Genomic DNA, 18,885 nt, shown 5'->3' on the forward strand with positions numbered 1-18,885 from the left:
AAGATGGTGCCCCCCCCTCCCAAATGGGCCCACCACCCAGGTCTCTTGAGCCTGCTGTCAGCAAAAACAGTCCCCATTAAGCCAAGGACTTTTGCATTTGAGGTTTAGGGAAATCAAGACTTCCATTCTGAATGAACCCTTCTAATTTGCTGTACTTAGAATTGTCATTAGTATTGCTAATTAATATTAATTGTGGTATATCTTTCAAAGGATGCTTGTGCTGAGATACCTAGAAACCCATTGGAAATGGCTTCCAAGAAAATCATTCTGTGATTGGGATGACAGTGGTTTTATACAGAGACTCACACATAACCTATCACCTCTTCCATAAGTCCCAAGGCATTGGTGAGAGTAAACAGTTGTGTTCATTCACAAATGTACTTTCAAAGTGGCAGGATAGGGCACTGCCTGGTTACATTAAGGAAGGAGGAGCAAGAATAGCAAGAGGAGAAGGGGTAATGGTTGTTGTGGGTTTTTCGGGCTCTTTGGCTGTGTTCTGAAGGTTGTTCTTCCTAACGTTTTGCCAGTCTCTGTGGCCGGCATCTTCAGAGAACAGCAGATGAAGATGCCGGCCACAGAGAGTGGTGAAACATTAGGAAGAACAACTTTTAGAACATGGCCAAAGAGCCCGAAAAACCCACAACAACCATTAGATCCCGGCCGTGAAAGCCTTCGCGAATACAGGAGAAGGGGCGTCATGAATAGTTGATTGAAAGGCTAGCAATGCAGAGGGAAAATGTGGACAAGAAATTTATTACAGCAAGGAGAAGGAATAAGCAGAACTGAATACTACAGGAGAAGCTAGGATATGGTTTGGGTCAATTTTTGATTTTGTAGTTTTGAGTTTTTTGCTTTCTGGATTGATGGAAATGTTTGAACTCAATAAGAGGAAGCTAATGGGAACCTGGAAAAGGAAGTTACAGAAAATAAAGGAAAGGAAGGAGGTAGTGTAGTAAAGAACGAGATATACATATCCAAGTTATTTCCTCCCTGACTCGTCCTGCAGATAATGATAGAAAAAGTTCATGGTTCTCCAGAACTCTCTGTTGCAGAGTTTTGGATTTTGGCTAAAAACCTTTAGCTGTGCAGCAAAAGTGCAGGGACTTTTAGGGCAGAATTAGCTTCAAATCTCCCTAAAGTAAACCACCCCTTTTTATCTCATCAACTGGAATAATTCAGTCTGAGGCATTGGTAGGAGAAAGAATAAAATGTTCCATTTACTCACAGTTGAACAGCTCAAACAGCATATTGTATAAAAATGACTACTTAGAGCAAGAGGACTCCTGCAGACTACATTCTAATTGCACAGTAACTGCATAACTGCACAAACTGCGAGCAGACTAAAGAAAAAAAGGGGGGGACACATAAGCAAAGAGGTCTGGCTCTCTTTAAAATCAGAGGCAGGAAAGGAACAATTGGTTATTGCTGGATTGATTGACTGCCACCACAGCCCAGAAAGTTCCCTCCTAGCCAAATCTATTGAAAGCAGCATACGAGGATGAAATAACTCCAAAACGTTCATGGTATAATCATATTTACCATTTTTAGATGAATATGAATAAACTGGTACCATCTGTTTTAACTCACTTCCAGCACTGGCCCTGGACCACTTCTTCCTCTAATTAAGTGCCATCAAGCTGATTCCCCTCGATATGGACTTTTCTGTGGGCTTATCATACTAATTTTCCACTATATTCACAAGACCTCCACTTTAGACATTACTAGCACAAGACACACACACACCCCTTTCCTCCTTGTCTCTGCTGGATGTAGCTGTTCCTTCCTATGCCACAAAAATGCTTCTTGAAGGTGAGGCAGTGTTTACATGGGCAGAAATATATGATTTATCTATGGTTAGGCGTTCATTCACATGCCAGCATCACTTGCTGAAACTGTGTTACTCAACAGAGGAAATTTATTATCCAGAATATTGCTTCCACCATTGGTTTATTAGCCACTGAGAGCAAGGGGTACGAAATGAGTTTTTTATTTATGCAGTAATATCTTCAGTGCATCTTTCACCGAAGCAGAGTACTCACTCAGAGAAGCTTATAGGCCATCTAAAATCTTAATAGACCAACAACAACAATCATCTGAGCAATAAAACAAAGTGCCAAAACAGCACAAGCCAGAAAAACACCAAGGCAATGGAGTGTCGCTGAGCAATTTCATAAAAACTGTGTTCAAACAAAATCTACCCCGTCTACCACCTGAACTTGCCCAGTTTATGAGTTCCATAATCTGGGTGGTGCTAAAATTTAAAAACAAAACAAAACAAAACAACCTCATCATGACACCTGCACTTTGCCAGGCAGAGGTATCCCTCTAAGGGGGTCAGAGGCAGGTATGAAAATCTGGACTTCAGATGTAGTGGACTTTTAAGTCATCTAGTTCCTTACCATTGGCTGTGCTGTTCGGGGCTTCTGGGGGCTTGATGGGCCAAAATTTTTGCAACTGTGCCCTAAGAATCCCTGTGGAGAAAAAATGGCAAAAAAAATTTACTATGCAATACAGTAGGGATCCCCTTACCTGCAGGATCAGGATCCAGTGATCCATTTATCCATGGTATGGAAATATTAAAAGAAAACCCCCTAAAATATATGTTTCTAACAGTGAAGTTTCCAGAACTGGCCACTACAGAGAGTACCCGAGAGCATTCTGTATATAGTATTCTCTATTATAATAGCATTTAATAATATTTTTCACCATCAGCAGGGAGTTTGGACCTGATCCCCCACAGATATAGAAGTCCCTACTGTATAATTGGAGCTAAATTTAATATTATAATGGCAGAATTTTCAGAACCTTATACCTTACCCCTGCAGTCCTCCACACTGCTGAAAAACCAGTTCTGGAGGGCTTCTCGGCCCCTCAGAGATGGTTTGGGGGCTGTGAAATGGCTGCAGGATGGGGGGGAAATATCTCCCCATTTGCATTAGCCATTCTGCTAGCAGACACCACCCTTCCATACTGACCATGGGTTGGAAAAGATTAATTTCCTAGAAGTGTGGCTGTTTTTATTCACAGATTTCAAGCAGCAGCAGAGCATGACTGGAAAAATGAGACATATTTAAGATGATATGTGTGTTACGGCGTATGTAAAGTATATATTTATTGGCTGAGATTGTGATGTGTTGTGGATTCACATGGCTAGGAAAGGCAGGTTGAGAAATTTGATAGGAAATCTGTGAAGGAAAAATGTTTTGAAAAGTATAATTTCTAAACTTCATGTGCAGTTTTGATGATGTGATTGTTCAGAGTTCCCTCTATCAAACAAAACAACAATTCTTTTGATAAATACAGATTCTTCATTCTTGATCTGTAGGGAAGATCTGTATGTATCTCGTTAAGCATGGATATGTCTGAATAAAGGATAAAGTGGAGCCGGAACAGAAAGAGCAAACAGATGAAAAGTGCTTAATGCTCCCAGCTGATTTTTTTCCCCATCCAGGGTGACCATTTGAACATAAAATGAGAGGAGGTTGATTTGTGGTAGGAAATCTAGCCTTTCATGCCTGTCCTTCCTGGGGCAAATATCTATGCAGAGGGCAGACCCATATGTACAGAAATACAGTAGTTGCTGTCAGTGCATATTTTTGGTGGGATAGGTGTGTTTGGGAATAAAAACAGAGACTACAGTTAAGGTAGGCAGGGCCAGAGATTTAATGAAAGGATGGTGTTCTCTTGATTTATTTTTTCACTTACTGTTTTTTTCCTTCATTTATCTATTAAAACATCTGTAATATTAAACATACACTTAAAATATCTAATTATTGTTTTTCTTGTGTAGGTATATTTGTCATTGCCAAACTACCAGTCTCTTACAGAAGGTCATTGCATGATCGTTCCTATGCAGCACTACACTGCAGCCACTCTACTAGATGAAGACATTTGGCAAGAAATTCAGGTAGACAAAGTGTTGGGTTCAGGGTGGCTTTCTAATTGGGTTTCTTGCCTCTTAATTCCTTTTTCTCATGCTCAGGAAAAGGAATTGTAATGAGAGAGCATCCTGAACAAAGTTAAGTGCTTCCTTCTATTTCAACGAGAGATGTTTAACCCTGTGGGCTCATGTTTTCCAGTCACTGGGACTCGGTACATAATTTTGTATTGTCCCCACATATTCTCTCTCGGGGCAGATTAGACTGCCCCTAGAATGGCTGGAAGGATCTTGCCTTCTTGTTATGATAAGGATGGTAAGTGATGCGAAGCAACTGAACTGAATAATTTTATATTATTAGTAACCTTGTCTCTTATTATTTTTAACATGAGCTGGTTTCAAATATATAATTTCTGAATGTTTAATTTTTTATTTTGGTTTGGTTTTTCTTTTGTTACAAGTCCAAAAATGTTCAAGAGATGATGTTTGGGGAGGGGTAGCTTAATCTAAAACAGCTCTATATATAACCAAATCTTTAGTGATTTCTAAACAGTTTAACGGCATTTTGGAAACTGAACCATAAATGCTTTCTGTTGTATTTGCAAAGCCCTTGGAAAGACAGCTTGACCAGGTTTGGTTTCCATCCAACAACTAGTATAAACAAGGGTTGAAACTATTCATTAAAAGGTGTGTTAATATGCATAGGTGTTCTTACTGAGGTATGTTCCATGTAACTGTCACATACCCCCAGTTCCCCTGTTTGTTCTTCCACACAACCAAGGTTCACTTTTGGGTATGACATTTATTTCTCAACCCTTTTCCGCTGCCACCAGAGGATTTATTCCCTACTCTATTAAATATGACTCTTAAATCACAGTTCTCCAATATAACAATGTTTATTTATGTGTTTATCAGTAAATCATGTAAAGTGAATCATGGATAGTCTTATTTTATTCATTCAACAACTTGTACTTTGATAACATTTATATTTGCTTAGGTAGAATCATTTTAATCAAGGTATTTATTCATTTCTTATCATTTCTAACTCTTTCCAATCATAACCATTAACCATACAAGATTTGTACTTTCCTTGTCTTATTCTCTATCTCTCTATTACCCTTCTCTAACACAAGGCTGCTCCTAACTGCCTAAACTTCTTCTCTCTAACTGAAGTCCCTAACTCTAACTCATATCCTTAACTAATCTTTAACTGTCTTCCATTCTTCTTATATTTTCTTAGTTCCACCTCTTCTGTTCACCTGTTGGTTGTTAAATCAGGGTTCCATTGTGATGGACAGGAGTGGTTACTGACCTGTCCGTCACGGTTACATACCTCATATGACTCAATTTATAGCAGCTAACAGGGTTATTTTTGATTCTTCTTAAAAGTGCTTGTGGTTTGCCAGATCATTTAACCTTGTGCTGTAGAGTTGTTGTAGTGTCTGCCGGGTTCTAATGTAAGAAAAAAAGAGCCAGTTTTTCTCTGGGGTTGAAGAATTCCTCTGTAGGCACATGATGCATTTCTACCTCTGAGCATGTATCTTTTAAGCTGTTAAATGCCTTCCGTGTAGGTACAAATGCTATAAAAACATTTAATGTTGTTTACTCCAGTTATAATATAATACAGTGGGGCTCTTGGGCAAAAAGATGTGAGATAAAAAAATTTATATATGATTTGTATACCCTGCTGTAGTTTTAAGGAGCTTAAGGTGGCATGCATGTTCACCTTATGTTGTCCATTGATCCAAAGCCAATTTATTTAATTTTTTATTTATTGAGAAATATTTTTACCCTGCCTTTTTCCTGAAGGAAGGACCCAAGGCGGCTTACATCATTAAAAGACAATATATAAAGCAAAACAAAAAGCAAAGCAAAACAAAAAAGCAATAAGTATATAAACACTGAAAAAGATCAGGCAAATACCGCATTAAAAGACAGTAAATGAAAGCAACACCAAAAACACATACAAAACAGTAAGGCACAAGCATCCATTTAAAAACTCCACTCAAGCAGCCAGTCATTAAGGGAGAGCTTTCCTGAAAAGAATGGTCTCTAGAGACAATCTGTTTCATCCAGAATTCCCTGAAGCTGAGAAGCCACAACCATCCCCAGCACCTTGCCTAAGAATGGAACATTAGAAATTGATTGGTAGTTATTCAGTATTGTGAGATCCAAGGAGGGGGGTTTCAACAATGGGCAATGGTCTCCTTTAAGCATGCTGTGATCCTACTTTGTTGCAAGGAGGCATTCACTGCTACTCCTAGCTATCAACCAGTTTCTGGCAGCTTTTATAATCCAGGGAGGGCAAGGGTCCAGGAGACATTTATCCAAGGGCCCTGTCTACATCATCGGGCTGCAGAAACTGAAGCTCACCCCTCAACACATGGCAAACAGGGGCTATAGTTATAGTCACAAGATTTGCACCAGCTACGGCATCTAAGTCAGAGCAGATCTGAACAATTTTTCCCACAGAGTGGGAAAAGAGTGTACTTATTCTTTACGGTGAGCTGCAGTATTATCTCCCTTTGGGCCATGATGCAGTACGCCCTTGATCACTTGAAACACTTTGTCTGCAGTGGTGACAGAGAACAATGGCTTCTTCACCACTTACCACTGCCACGGAAGAGGCCTTCGAATAGACCCTAGCTCATGTTCAGTCAGATTCACTCTGAGGTTTCTGCCATGTCATTCCAATATAGGTCCTGCTTGTTTTATCTTTTCCTCTCAAAAAGCACTGTTTTGCAATCCCTGATAAAATATGAAACTTATTTGCAAGTCAGCATGCTACTGTTGGGTTTCAAGCTCTTCAGAAATCCTTTGGCTTGAGGCCTTGGCAAAACAAGCCACAACAATGATAATTCTATTAGCCAAGATTTGTAATAGGCATGGTTACCAAAACAGACATATGTTTATTCAATTTGTAACATAGGAATGATTTGCTTGTGAGGGGAAGGTCTACTGGGGAGGATTAATGGAGTCAAGTGGAGGTCGCTCAAGCCAGAAGCCTTCTAGGATTTGATCTCATGCAAAGGAAACTGGAGTTCAGCAAACAGCTAAATATAAACTCTGGGAAATGAGAAGAATTTTCTTTTGTATAATGGGAAAGTGTAATTAAATATGCCTGGGAAATCTGGCAAAAACAATTGGATTCTGCTAAGAGTGTATCTCCAGAGTAATTTGGCCAGTTGTGCACCCGCTGAATAAATAAAAGTCAAACAGAGTCTTAATAATTGCTGAGAAGATCCTTTAAGCTGATTTAGATTTGTTTTCTGCGAAAATAGTGTCTTGCATGCCAGAGATAACATTATTTCTGCTTTCATCCATTTATTTATTTATTTATTTATTTATTTATTTATTTATTTATTTATTTATTTATTTATTTATTTGTTGGATTTCTATCCCGGCCATCTGGACCAAAGGTCTACTCTGGGCGGTTGTGTATGGAAAATGTGTACACCATAAACCTCATACAGTGCATAGATTTACTATACCAGTTAATAGGAAGATAATGTAGAAATAAGCTTAAAACCAAGCAATCTCTGATCAGCTCTAAGATTAGGCTGGCCACAGTATTTAGATAATATCCTGTAAATCCTACAAACAATAGTGTTGGTAGCAAGCGTACCCTGATTACCCTTAACAGAGACAAAGGTTTCCTTATAACAACAATTGTGTCATTTTATTTTAGACAAAAATACAGAACAGAAACAAAAGCAACAAAATAATGGAGAAATTGGAGAAAGAAACTAGAAGGCTAGCTATCCTTGACTTGATTCTATTTAATAGAGATGACTTAGTGGAAGAAGTTGCAATAAGGAGAATTCTGGACAAAGGTGACCATGTTCTTCTAGAATTCTTGATTTCAAAGGAAACCAAAGTAGAGTGTAGCCACACATATATGCTGGATTTTTAGAAAAACTAATTTTAAAAAAACTCAGGACAATGATAAGTAAGGTCTCCTGGCAGAAGAGTCTTACAAGAAAAGGAGTCCAAGAAGGGTGAGAATTTCCAAAAAAGGAAGTTCAAAAGGCACAACTACGTAAAAACAATTCCAACCAGAAGAAGAGGTAGGAGATAGCAAAAAAGGCCACTGTGGCTTCACAAAAAGCTCAGACAGAACCTGAAAACAAAAAAGGACATGTACAGGTGGTAGAAAGGAGGCCAGGCTACAAAGAAAGAGTACAAATAATTAGCAAGGAAATGCAGGAATGGCATTAGGAGGGCAAAAGCTGAGAATAAGCTGAGGTTAGCTAGAAATACTAAAAGCAACAAAAAAGCATTCTTTAGGTATGTGCATAGCAACAGACAGAGAAAAGAAACGGTGGTTCAGCTACGCAGTGGAGATGGAAGAAAATGATAACAGAAGACAAAGAAAAGGCAGAAGTGCTCAATTACTGTTTTAGCTCAGTCTTTTCCCAAAGAATATTCTATGACCTTCCAGACAAATGTGAAGTGCTAGTGGAAGGGACCAGTTCTGGATACCTTACGTCAAGAAAAATGCTGAGAAATTGGAACAGGTTAAGAGGAGGGCAACAAGGATGATTAGTGGCCAGGAAACCATGCCCCATGAGGAAAGACTGAAAGAACTCTGCATGTGTAGCCTTGAGAAAAGAAGACTGAGGAGAGATATGATAGCACTTTTCAAATACTTGAAAGGGTGCCATGCAGAGGAGGAGCAGGATCTCTTCTCAATCATCCTAGACTGTAGGGCATGCAACAGTGGGCTCAAGTTACAGGAAGCCAGATTTCAATTGAATATTAGGAAAAACCTCCTAACTGTTAGAGCAGTAAGTAAGACGATGGAATCAATTACCTTGAGAGGTGATGAGTGCTATAGTACTAGAGGCATTCAAGAAAAATTTAGGCAGCCACTTGGCAGATATCCTTTGATTTGAATTCCTACATTGAGCAGTGGGTTGGACTCGTTCCAACTTTATGATTCTATGAAGGTAGAAAAAAGCCTAGTGGCATCTTAAAGGCTGCTATTTTAATATGAGCTTTTATGGATTAAATTCTCAGTAGATAGTGGATGAAGTGGACACGATCCACAAAAGCTCACATTAAAATACAGCACTTAGTTTTTAACACATCACAATGTTTTTGTCTCTTGTTGTTTTGCTTTGTTTTATCTGATACTCTTAGACTAATATGGCTACTTCTTTGAAAGCTAGTTTTGTTTTGTTTCTCAACTCTTAAGTTTCTAAGGAAATCTAGAAATCCATTATTCAAATATGTTTCGGCCGGTCACATGGAAATATAGCTAAATTGTTTTGTGCCGTGCCAGAGGATAGGACCCAAACCAGAGATTCAAATTATAAAAAGGGAGATTTCACCTAAATACTAGAAGAAGAAAGAGCTTTCTAGCAGTAGAACAAACTCCCTTAGAAGATGGACTCTTCCACCTAGAGGTTTGTAAACAGAGTTCAGAGGCCTATCTATCAGAGTTGCTTTAGTTTGGATTTTCTGCATTGGTAGGAATTGGATTTGATGATCTTTGGGAATATCTTTCAACTTTACTGTTCTTAGATTCTGTGATCCTCGTAGGCGTGCTTATATAAGCATGTTTGCCATATTTACCTCAAAAGACAAGGATGGACTTTTTAATAAAGTCTTTTAATAAAGTTTTTGAGGTAAATATGGCAAACTGAGCCTACTTAGCTGAAGGTCATTTTTTAAACTCACTATGTGATATCAGGCAACTCCTGTTTATGAACCTGTTTCAATTATATATGATTTCCTCTAGGGACTTTAAAACAACAATAACAACAAGAAAAATCAATCTTCATATGACCAACCCAGTTTTCTGTATAAGTATAAAAGGATGGTTTCAAAACTTGGAAGAAGCTCTTTTCAAAAAATTAATCAATGTGATATTCTATAAAGTAGCCTTTGGTACTATCAGCAATGCCCTTGCAGCAAAAAAAGAGGCATTGTGAAAAAAAAAGTGGATTATTGATTTCAGGATGAAAAATGTGGAAAAATGGCTTGACCATCTTTTATTGCTCTCTGGTCAGCGCCATGGGGTTGAAAATTATGGGTCAAATTAAACTAAAATTTACCATAAGGCTGCTATTTCAAGCTAATCTGTTGTAAGATCAAGATTTCTGTTCTGCTGCTGCTATGTATTTTAAAAAAACATTTTATCTCTGAGTAGCACAGTCTCTTAGGAACTTTCATGCCCTTGGAGGATGTGCTATTCTTTTTTATTTTTTCCACTCCAAAGCATTCTGGGAGTTCTAGCCTATAGTCTTCCTACAGATGCCAGGGGCTTATCTCTGAAGTTGCATGGCTGTAGCAGGGCTTGCTTCCTGTTATTAACGTACAAAAAGGAAACTCATGGTGCTTTCTAGAAGACGTAGTCTTACTGCCCTTTAGATTCTATAGAGGGCACCTCCCAAAGAACTACAACTCCTAAGGAAGCACTGTGGCAGCTTCCTTTTATGTACAGGAAACAAGGTCCAAGTCAGTAATGCATCCTCAGAAGTAAGCCCTGGACTGGATGAGTGAAGTGCAGATGGGTGTAGGCATGAGTCTGTGGGCTGGAATGCCCAGAATTCTGCCTGGAGAATTCTTCCCCAAATGGCACATTCCATAGTTTTTATATTACAGCTTCTATGATGAGATCTCCGGGATTGACTTTTTGCTCATACAGTGCTTACTTTTCAGAAAGGAGATAGGCATGTTTGGCTGCTTTCCCCTTCACTCTTGCAAATCAGTAGTAGGTATTAGATGGCTCAAAGGTGCCCTTCTGAAAAATAGGAGCCTTCCATTTGCAGTACACAATCCAGGCCATTGGATGGGGTTGGAAGAGATAATAAAAAGACAGGCTTCCAAGGGAATCCTTCATTATTTAAATGTTCCATCTGGCACATGTTGTTTGAGCACTCTCTCACAATGAATCTGACTATAATTTTGCCTAGCTCACTACTGTCTATGCAAATTGGTAGTGGCTCTCTGCAGTTTCAACAACAGGTCTAGATTTGTCTCTAGTCCTGTCTGGCGGTGTATCTGGGACCTTGTGCATGCAAAGTAGATGCTGCAACACTACAGGGTTACAACCTTTTCTATAAGCTTTTTAAATTGTCTTAGTAATTGCAGTAGTAGTGGCAAAAGAGCATTTTTTGTTTCTAATTTAGCTTGAAAGTCTCCAAAATAGCATTGGCACTAGAGTTGCTAGTGGAAATGAGAGGCAGTAATGTGTCAGCTGTTGAATTAATTCTTTGTCTCTTCAACTAGAACAGGATAATGAATAGATCTGCTTACTGGTGTATGATTCCTGAAGATGCTGGTCAGGGAGTGGTTACAGTTTAATTTGCATTTAAATGTCATTGCTTCTCGGACATCCTCCTGCCAGTATTCTGGTTGACAGCTCTTAGCCTATCTTCACAGCATCTGCTTGGCTTCTCCAGCAATCTCGAGACTGACATGCTTTCCCAGGGAGAAGCATTAACGGTAAAAAGTAAAGTCAAAGTAGAATGTTTACAGTATGTGACCTGCTTTGAGATAGTGCTCAGATAATTTTTGGAGAGACTTATTTTGACTTTACAGATGTTATGAACTTCCCCTCTTCCCCTCATTGAATGAAATCTTATTGTGCAGTTATGCAAATGACAGAACTTTGGGAAGCAAATTGCTGTAAGTTAAGAAACTGCTGTAGATGTTAGCTGTTGCATATTGAGTATCACAGCCCGGCATACAGCAGATAATTTATGATGATGTGCCTGTAAAAGGCACGCCATTTGTGTAATTAAGCAACATGACTTCAGCCAATGTGTTGTTTTAAGAATGTCCAACTGCAGAAGAAATTAATCCTCTTGCAGAATAGGATGCACACCATTCTGATTTTGAGAATGTTCTGCAACTTGGCCACAAGCCTGTTAAAAATTAGAATCTGCCATATTCTATCTCTGAAACCTTACCTTTTAGATGATATAGAAGTATCATCCAAATGTCACTTCTTTGGGTCAGAGACCTAGAGATTAAAGACATGATATGCCATTTTATGACCATGATAGTCAAGAACGGCTGACTTGAAACTCCCATGTGCTGTTGTGATTTCTTGGTACTGTAGAAAGTAGAAAGACTTCATTGCCCTACATATTTTTGGATTTTGGTCTGAAATGGAACAAGACCATAGCTCAGTGGTAGAATTAAGAATTTTGGGAAGAAGGTAATAGATTATTCTATGGACTCTCCAGTTAACGGAGGTAACTGGTGATGTGAAAGACCACCAGGAAGCCCTGAACATTCTATTAAGTGAGAGTAGGTAGTACTAATGCCTATTATCTCACTCTGTTGATAGCAAAGGAACAATTAGATGTGAAATACTGAGCAGGGAGTTTGACTTGATTGCTTTATAGGCCCCTTCCAACTCAATTATTCTATGATTCTATATACAAGTTGACAAGATAAATATTTCTTTATTTGGGAAACAGGAACACGTACAAGTTAGTCCCTGCCTTGCTTTGCCATACATGTTCTAAAGGACAAAGCAAATGGTTTTCATGTTAGAATAAATCCTTTTTTTTGTTTAGAGAGATAATGTGGGAAATGGCTCCTCATTTAAAACATGTCTTACCTTTGCTAGGATAATAAGGCTTAGCAAGTGTAAAATAAAATATAAATTTTATAATGCATGTGTCTGCCACATTAGTCATTGACTTAAGGTGACTCCAGCTTGTTCTTTTCAACTGGTAACTGTTTTCAAAGAGCTCAGTTTGAAGGACGTTTTTAACTAACTGCTTCCTCTTGGTTGGATACCACCACAATGTTTCAGGTTTGGGCGTCAAAATTATCTCTCATTCATTAGAAATCTAAGACTGTGATTTCCATCTTACCTGCTTGTTTTTTAAAAATGCCAGGCACCACTCCAGCTACAAACTGATCCTTTCCATAATCAGTTCCGACGTTCCATCCAATAGAGGAGAATGAGTGAGTTGTGAGCAGAGGTCAAGTCAGTTCCAGTAACAGTTCAGATCAGCTTCTGCACAAGGGAGATAAAAGATCTCAGACTGTTTTTTCTTTAAGGGAATATTCATATCTGAATTAAAGGTTAATCACGTCTGATGAAAATGCCACTTTTTGATAAATCGTGTAATTGGAAGGCAGAGTTGACAAATGGTGGCATTTGGACTTAAGACATGGCAAGGTATTAAATTTTGGAGGAATGAAGCTCTAAGACTGCCTGTTGTTTCTCCCTCCATTTATGGGACCCTCAAATTTTCTGAACTTCAGTATGCCTTTCATTTCCACATCATTATGCACATACTATAAATATTTAAAATTTCTCATCATGTTCTCCTGCTAAGCTTGTTTCTAATCTTATTTTGAATGCCACATGACATTACTCTATGAAAGGACAAGACTTCTCCGTTCCTGCTAGTCAGGAATACATTTGTATTGTGTAATTATTTTGGGATCGGAAAGGATAGTTATCTTGACTTTTTCTCTCTTTCTCCACAATCTATCTTACCAGGTATTCAGGAAAACTTTAGTGAAGATGTTTGAAGCTCAGGGCCTGGATTGTGTTTTTCTTGAGATCAACTTAAATATAAAGAAGCGATATCACATGGTATATGAATGTATTCCTCTTCCAAAGGAAGTGGGGGATATGGCTCCTATCTACTTCAAGGTATCTTTTTTTAAGTGCTGTGGTTCTCTCTGTTTTGTGCTATGTGATTTTTGCTTTGTTCACTTTGCTTTTGCAGTCTTGAATTTCTTTAAAAAAAACTGAGCTAAAGTGATCCACAGGAAGCTCAAAAATATAAAGTAAGTCCATATACAATCTCACATGGAATGTATTTCCCTTTTCCCAACTGAAACTATGAACATGCATTTTCCAAAATTATTGTTTGGCAAAATTAGAAGTAAAGAAAGTAGGTCAAAAGGGTCCCTGCAAAAAATCCCCTGGAATTATCTAAACCCAGTTGTGTGGACTGTATAATCTATAATTTCATGGTTCTTCTTTGTGGTCTCTGTGAATGCACACTAATGGGTTAACTCATGCCTGCGCAGAGTGATATCGGTACCTTCTAGAGCTCAGGCAGATGATGCCAAGACCTCCTCCATGCTGCCTATAACCCTGCCTGGCACCAAGTGCCTCAGTTCCATTTCTGCCACCACTGTGGCAGCATCTCGGAGCTTTCATGTAGTGTTCTTTCCTTTTCCTCATTCTACTGCTTCGACCTTCCGATTTGGACTGTTGACGATTTGTTTGGCTTGTGAGTTTGGCAAAGAAAGCATATAACTGGCTTGTCTCTTTGTTTGTCCTTGCGGACCTATTTATGGCCTCGTCGGGCCCCTTTAAGCCTTGCTCCTCTTCTCCAAATAAAGTGCCCCTTTCAGACGAACATTCCCAGTGTTTGTTTTGTCTAGGAGAGGAGCACCAGCCGGCTTTGTGTGCTGTTTGTAAAGGATTTGCCAAACTGGCTTTAAAACAGAGGCTCCAGCGTTTGTGTTCGTTTTTGTGGGGAAAATCTCTGTGCCTGTCCCGAGAGCCGCCCATGGAGCCGCCACAGTCTACTCTGGTCGAGACTTTGTCGGCTGCAGCATCTTCACTCAAATGGGCTAAAAAATTGGCAAAAGTATCTTCTTCAGGCTCAAAGTCAACGGCTTCAGCTTCAGTGCTGAAAAAGAAGAGGATGTTGCCCCAGGAGCCCTCAGGCGCATCGCCTGTTGTCTTGCCATCAACCCCGACCACGAAGAGACTCTTTGGGCCCAAGCGTGCCATTGGGAGATGAAGATATGTCAGGCTCCAGGCCGCCAGTTGCACCATCTCCATGCCTGTCCCTTTCCCCCCCCCCCCAGATTGGGCGGACACCTCTGTGGAGGTTCACTTGGTGGTGCAAATTAGCCCTGGCTCGATGTCGAGACAGGTGTCTCCATCTCCATCTGCATCTCTAGCCGAGATGTCTAAGAAGAAGAGGCAGAAGATGAGGCACCTGGAGCTGGTGCCCGAGCCCAGGAGATACCACCACCAGTGTCTCTGGCCAGAGGATTTCTCCCCTCGTCAAGGCTGTCCCAGATCTGGCAGGGATGACTACGAGAATTTCCTCGACCCCAAAGACTTCAGGTTTGGCCGGTGTCGATAGTGGGTGCCCTATGACCCTGACTTCTACAGGTTCGTCCTGATATTAGGGCTCCTATTCTCCTCCACCGTCGCCTCCATGATATGGACGGCATCCAGGTGCCTACTTCTACCCAGAGGGTGAACCTGAAGGCAAACCTTTGCTGAGGGCTCGCACACCTACAGTGATGAGACCTCTCTTCCCGTCTCGACAACTCGCTCTCGCTCGGTGCCGATGCCCACACCACGACCTGCGGACTCAATTCCAGCTACCCCTTCGCCTGGGGTCAAAGATGGCATTTTATCTGCTCATTTGGATGTTCCCCGTCGAGAGCCTCGGCCCCGAGCACTTACTCTGGGCCAGGAGGAGGCTTATATATCTGACTTGGAAACTTCAGTTGAGGAGTTAGATAAAAATTCTCCTCCTAATCTTCCAACACCAGACTCCAAGGTGGTGGAGAGCCACCCACCTTCTCCCTTGGAGGATTACACGGCTTACTCGCAGCTGATACGCAGGATTGCAAAAGCAATGGACCTGGCAATAGATCAGCCAGTTGTAGAAGAGGTAGAGAGACTTTACAAGGACTTCACAAAATATCAGTCCCCTCCTCTTCGCATGGCGTTTATTTCTTCTTTACTCAAGCTGGCTAAAGAACGTTGAGACAAGCCTCCTACCTCTTATCAGATACCCAGGAGGGTAGAGAACTTGTACAAAATGCATGGCTCTGGCACAGAATTCCTCTCAGAGCATCTGTTGCCTAGTTTATTTGTAATGGATGCTACACAAAATAAAATGAGGAACCAGTCGGCCACAATGTCTAACAACAAGGAGGGCCGAAAATTGGACATCCTGGGTAGACAGATTTATTCCTTAGCGTCCTTTGTGCTACGGGTGGTTAATTATTTTGCGGCGATGGGTGCTTACCGTCGCCACCTCTGGAATACTGCCTTGCAGGCTGATCCAGAGGAACTTCGCTCAGCCACTCTTACCTGCCATCAGGAAGCCATATCCTTAGCTCGGCAGGAAAGGATTGCTGCATGACATATAGTAGATGCCGCATCCAAGCAAGTTACGTCAGCAATATCTCTTCAACGACATGCCTGGTTGAGATCAGCTGGTATCTCCGAGGCTGCTTGTGCCAGTATTGAGGACCTCCCATTCGATGGATTTGGTCTTTTTGACGGAAAGACCGGTGAAATCTTAGACAACCTTCTGAAATTACACAAGATGGCCAGGTCATATTCCAATCAACAGAGTAGGTCACAAAACTCTTGGTGTCATTCTTTTCCTTACCAACCTTATCCTGACCATCAGAGACCACAAAATGCAAGTTATTAATTAGGTCCGTCTCGTCAGCAGACTGGCAGGCAGTGTCCTCGCTAGAAGGCATGATGTTCCGACTGTAGGCCTAAGCAGAACCTTTAACTCTTTAGGCACACCAGCAACACCTCACTTTTCAGTTCGTTTGGCACCCTTCCTTTCTGCCTGGTGATCCATCACTTCTGATGCCTGGGTTTTGGCCATTATAGCTTATGGCTATGCTATTGAATTTGATTCTTTACCAGCTACAGGTAAAGAATCAAATTCTCTCACCCCCTCTAGAGGAATAGGTAGCGCTCTCCTGTCCCAGTTCATGACCCTATTTTTGCACTTTTCCCATTATTTCCTCATATCAAAGAAAAATGGCGGACTTCGGCCCATTTTGGACCTCCGCCCCTTGAATTTGTATATCACACCCTGAAAATTCAGGATGATTTCCCTCCATGGCACCATCCAGATGTTGAGACAGGGAGACTGGTTTGCAGTCATAGACTTGAAGGATGCTTATTTTCACATCTCCATTTGGCCTGACCATCAGTGGTTTTTGAGATTTTCTCTCAATGGGGTGATCTACGAATTCAAGGCCCTCCCCTTTGGGTTATCCATGGCCCCACGGGTATTCATGAAGTATTTAGCCCCAGTGGCGGCTTACCTTCGTTTGCACGGTATCACTGTTTTTCCATATCTTTATGATTGGTTGCTGGTGGCGCTAACACAGGCCCAGTTGAACACAGACATATCATTCACACTGTCCCTCTTATCTGCTCTGGGACTTCAGGTTAACTCCGGCAAGTTAACTCTGCATCCCACTCAGGGTTTTGTACATCGGTGCAGTTCTAGATACCTCTGTGGGCAGGGCCTTTCTTCCAAGGGCCGTATTTTGAAGATCGAGCAGATGGTGGCTCTCTTTGTCCAGGACACCAGGATCTCAGTGCTACAAGTACAACGTTTACTAGGACTCAGGGCGTCGACCACAGCAGTGCTCCGGCATGCCAGATTGAAGAATGCGGTCATTACAGGTGCAGTTCCTGTCACTTTGGAACCCCTTGTTGGACCCGCTCCAAGCTCCTATCAGTCACTGTCGAGCTTGCAGCGCAGCTCTCCTGGTGGAGCTTCCGCCCGAATTTGCTAATAGGCAGATCTTTTGGTTCTTTGGCTCCAGATGTCCCAACTCACTACAGATGCAAGCCCCTCTGGCTGGGGAGCTCACTTGGGAAATCTAACGATGCATGGCCTTTGGTCACCAATGGAACGGCCGTTACATATCAACCACCTGGAAGTGTTGGCTATTAAGCCTTCCATGCATTCGAAAGAAATCTCCTCGGTGGAGTAGTTTAGGTGGCATCAGGCAACACTACAGCAGTGTTTTACCTCAACAAACAGGCACACACTCCCTCTGCTTTCTGTACTTAACCATCCAGGTGTGGGAATGGTGTTACACTCGCCACATCTATCCCATGGTGGTTCACATGGCCTCGGAGGACAATGTGCTAGCAGTTCAACTGAGCAGGCTGCAAGTATGCACCTATGAGTGGGCTCTGGACAAGGGAGTATTCCTGTCCCTCTGCTGCAGATGAGGCATGCCCCAGGTGGACATCTTTGCCTCTCTGACCAACACGAAATGTGTCCACTACTGTTCAAGGGCAGGAGTCAGCCACCTATCATTGGGAGATGCGTTCATGATCTCATGGGTGCACAAACTTCTGTACATGTTTCCACCCATACCACTGATACAGAAGACCATTCTCAGGATATGTCAACAAAGAGCAAATGCCATTCTGATTGCCCCTTGGTGGCCGTGCCAGCCGCGGCGTTTTTTCTTCCGACATCCAACACTCAAACATTTTTTACATAGGTTAAAAAATCTGGGGCCCCCTTACAAGTCCCCCATTCCTCAATGGTCCCTCCAGCTAGTCCTTAACAAACTCATGGGACCTCCTTTTGAACCGCTGGCCTCTGCTTCGGACAAATTGCTCTCACTAAAAACTGTGTTCCTTCTGCTGTAACCTGTGAGGTGGGCCAGTGAGCTTGCGGCCTTGCAAGTCAACTCACCCTTCCTCCAATTTCACCCAGATAAGGTGACCCTGTTCCCCAACCTTTCTTTCCTTCCTAAGGTGGCCTCAGGTTTTCACCTAATCCAGCCGATAATACTGCCGACTTTCTTTCCGTCTCCTGCCTCTAGTCTGGAGCGGCCTTTTCACTCTCGGGATGTTAAGAAAGCCCTTGCGTACTTTGTCTCTTGCTCTGCTGCCTTCCGCTCATCCTAGCGTTTGTTTGTCTCCTTCCATGAACAATTGAGGGGTTCTTCGGTCTCTCCACAGACAGTTTCTCGGTGGATAGTTTCCACAATTCACCTGGCTTATGAATTGGCCAAGACTCCCCTACCATGTACTGTACAAGCCCATTTCACCAGGGCTGTGGCTTCCTCTATGGCCTTCCTCAGAGGGGTGGACTTGACAGACATCTGTAAAACAGCCATGTGGGACATGCCATCCACATTTGCATCTCACTATTATAGGCAGCATGGGGGAGGTCCCGGCACCATGTGCCTGAGCTCTAGAAGGTTCCGCAGTCACTCTGCGCAGGTGTGAGTTAACCCATTAGTGTGAAATCACAGATGAC

At 41.6% G+C, this 18,885-nt stretch overlaps 1 protein-coding gene across 2 annotated transcripts in view; it reads left to right on the plus strand.

Moving 5' to 3' along the window:
- CWF19L2 (CWF19 like cell cycle control factor 2) overlaps positions 1 to 18,885 on the plus strand; it is a 100,007-nt gene that overhangs the window by 75,673 nt on the left and 5,449 nt on the right. For both annotated transcript variants that reach the window (XM_072993647.2, XM_020803161.3), the window contains exons 14-15: positions 3,791 to 3,907; positions 13,353 to 13,508. In XM_072993647.2, coding sequence (XP_072849748.2) covers positions 3,791 to 3,907; positions 13,353 to 13,508 — 273 coding nt within the window. The remainder of the gene's footprint in view (positions 1 to 3,790; positions 3,908 to 13,352; positions 13,509 to 18,885) is intronic.

This window comes from Pogona vitticeps, chromosome 3 (assembly GCF_051106095.1).
Source record: "Pogona vitticeps strain Pit_001003342236 chromosome 3, PviZW2.1, whole genome shotgun sequence".
Taxonomy (NCBI): Eukaryota; Metazoa; Chordata; class Lepidosauria; order Squamata; family Agamidae; genus Pogona; species Pogona vitticeps.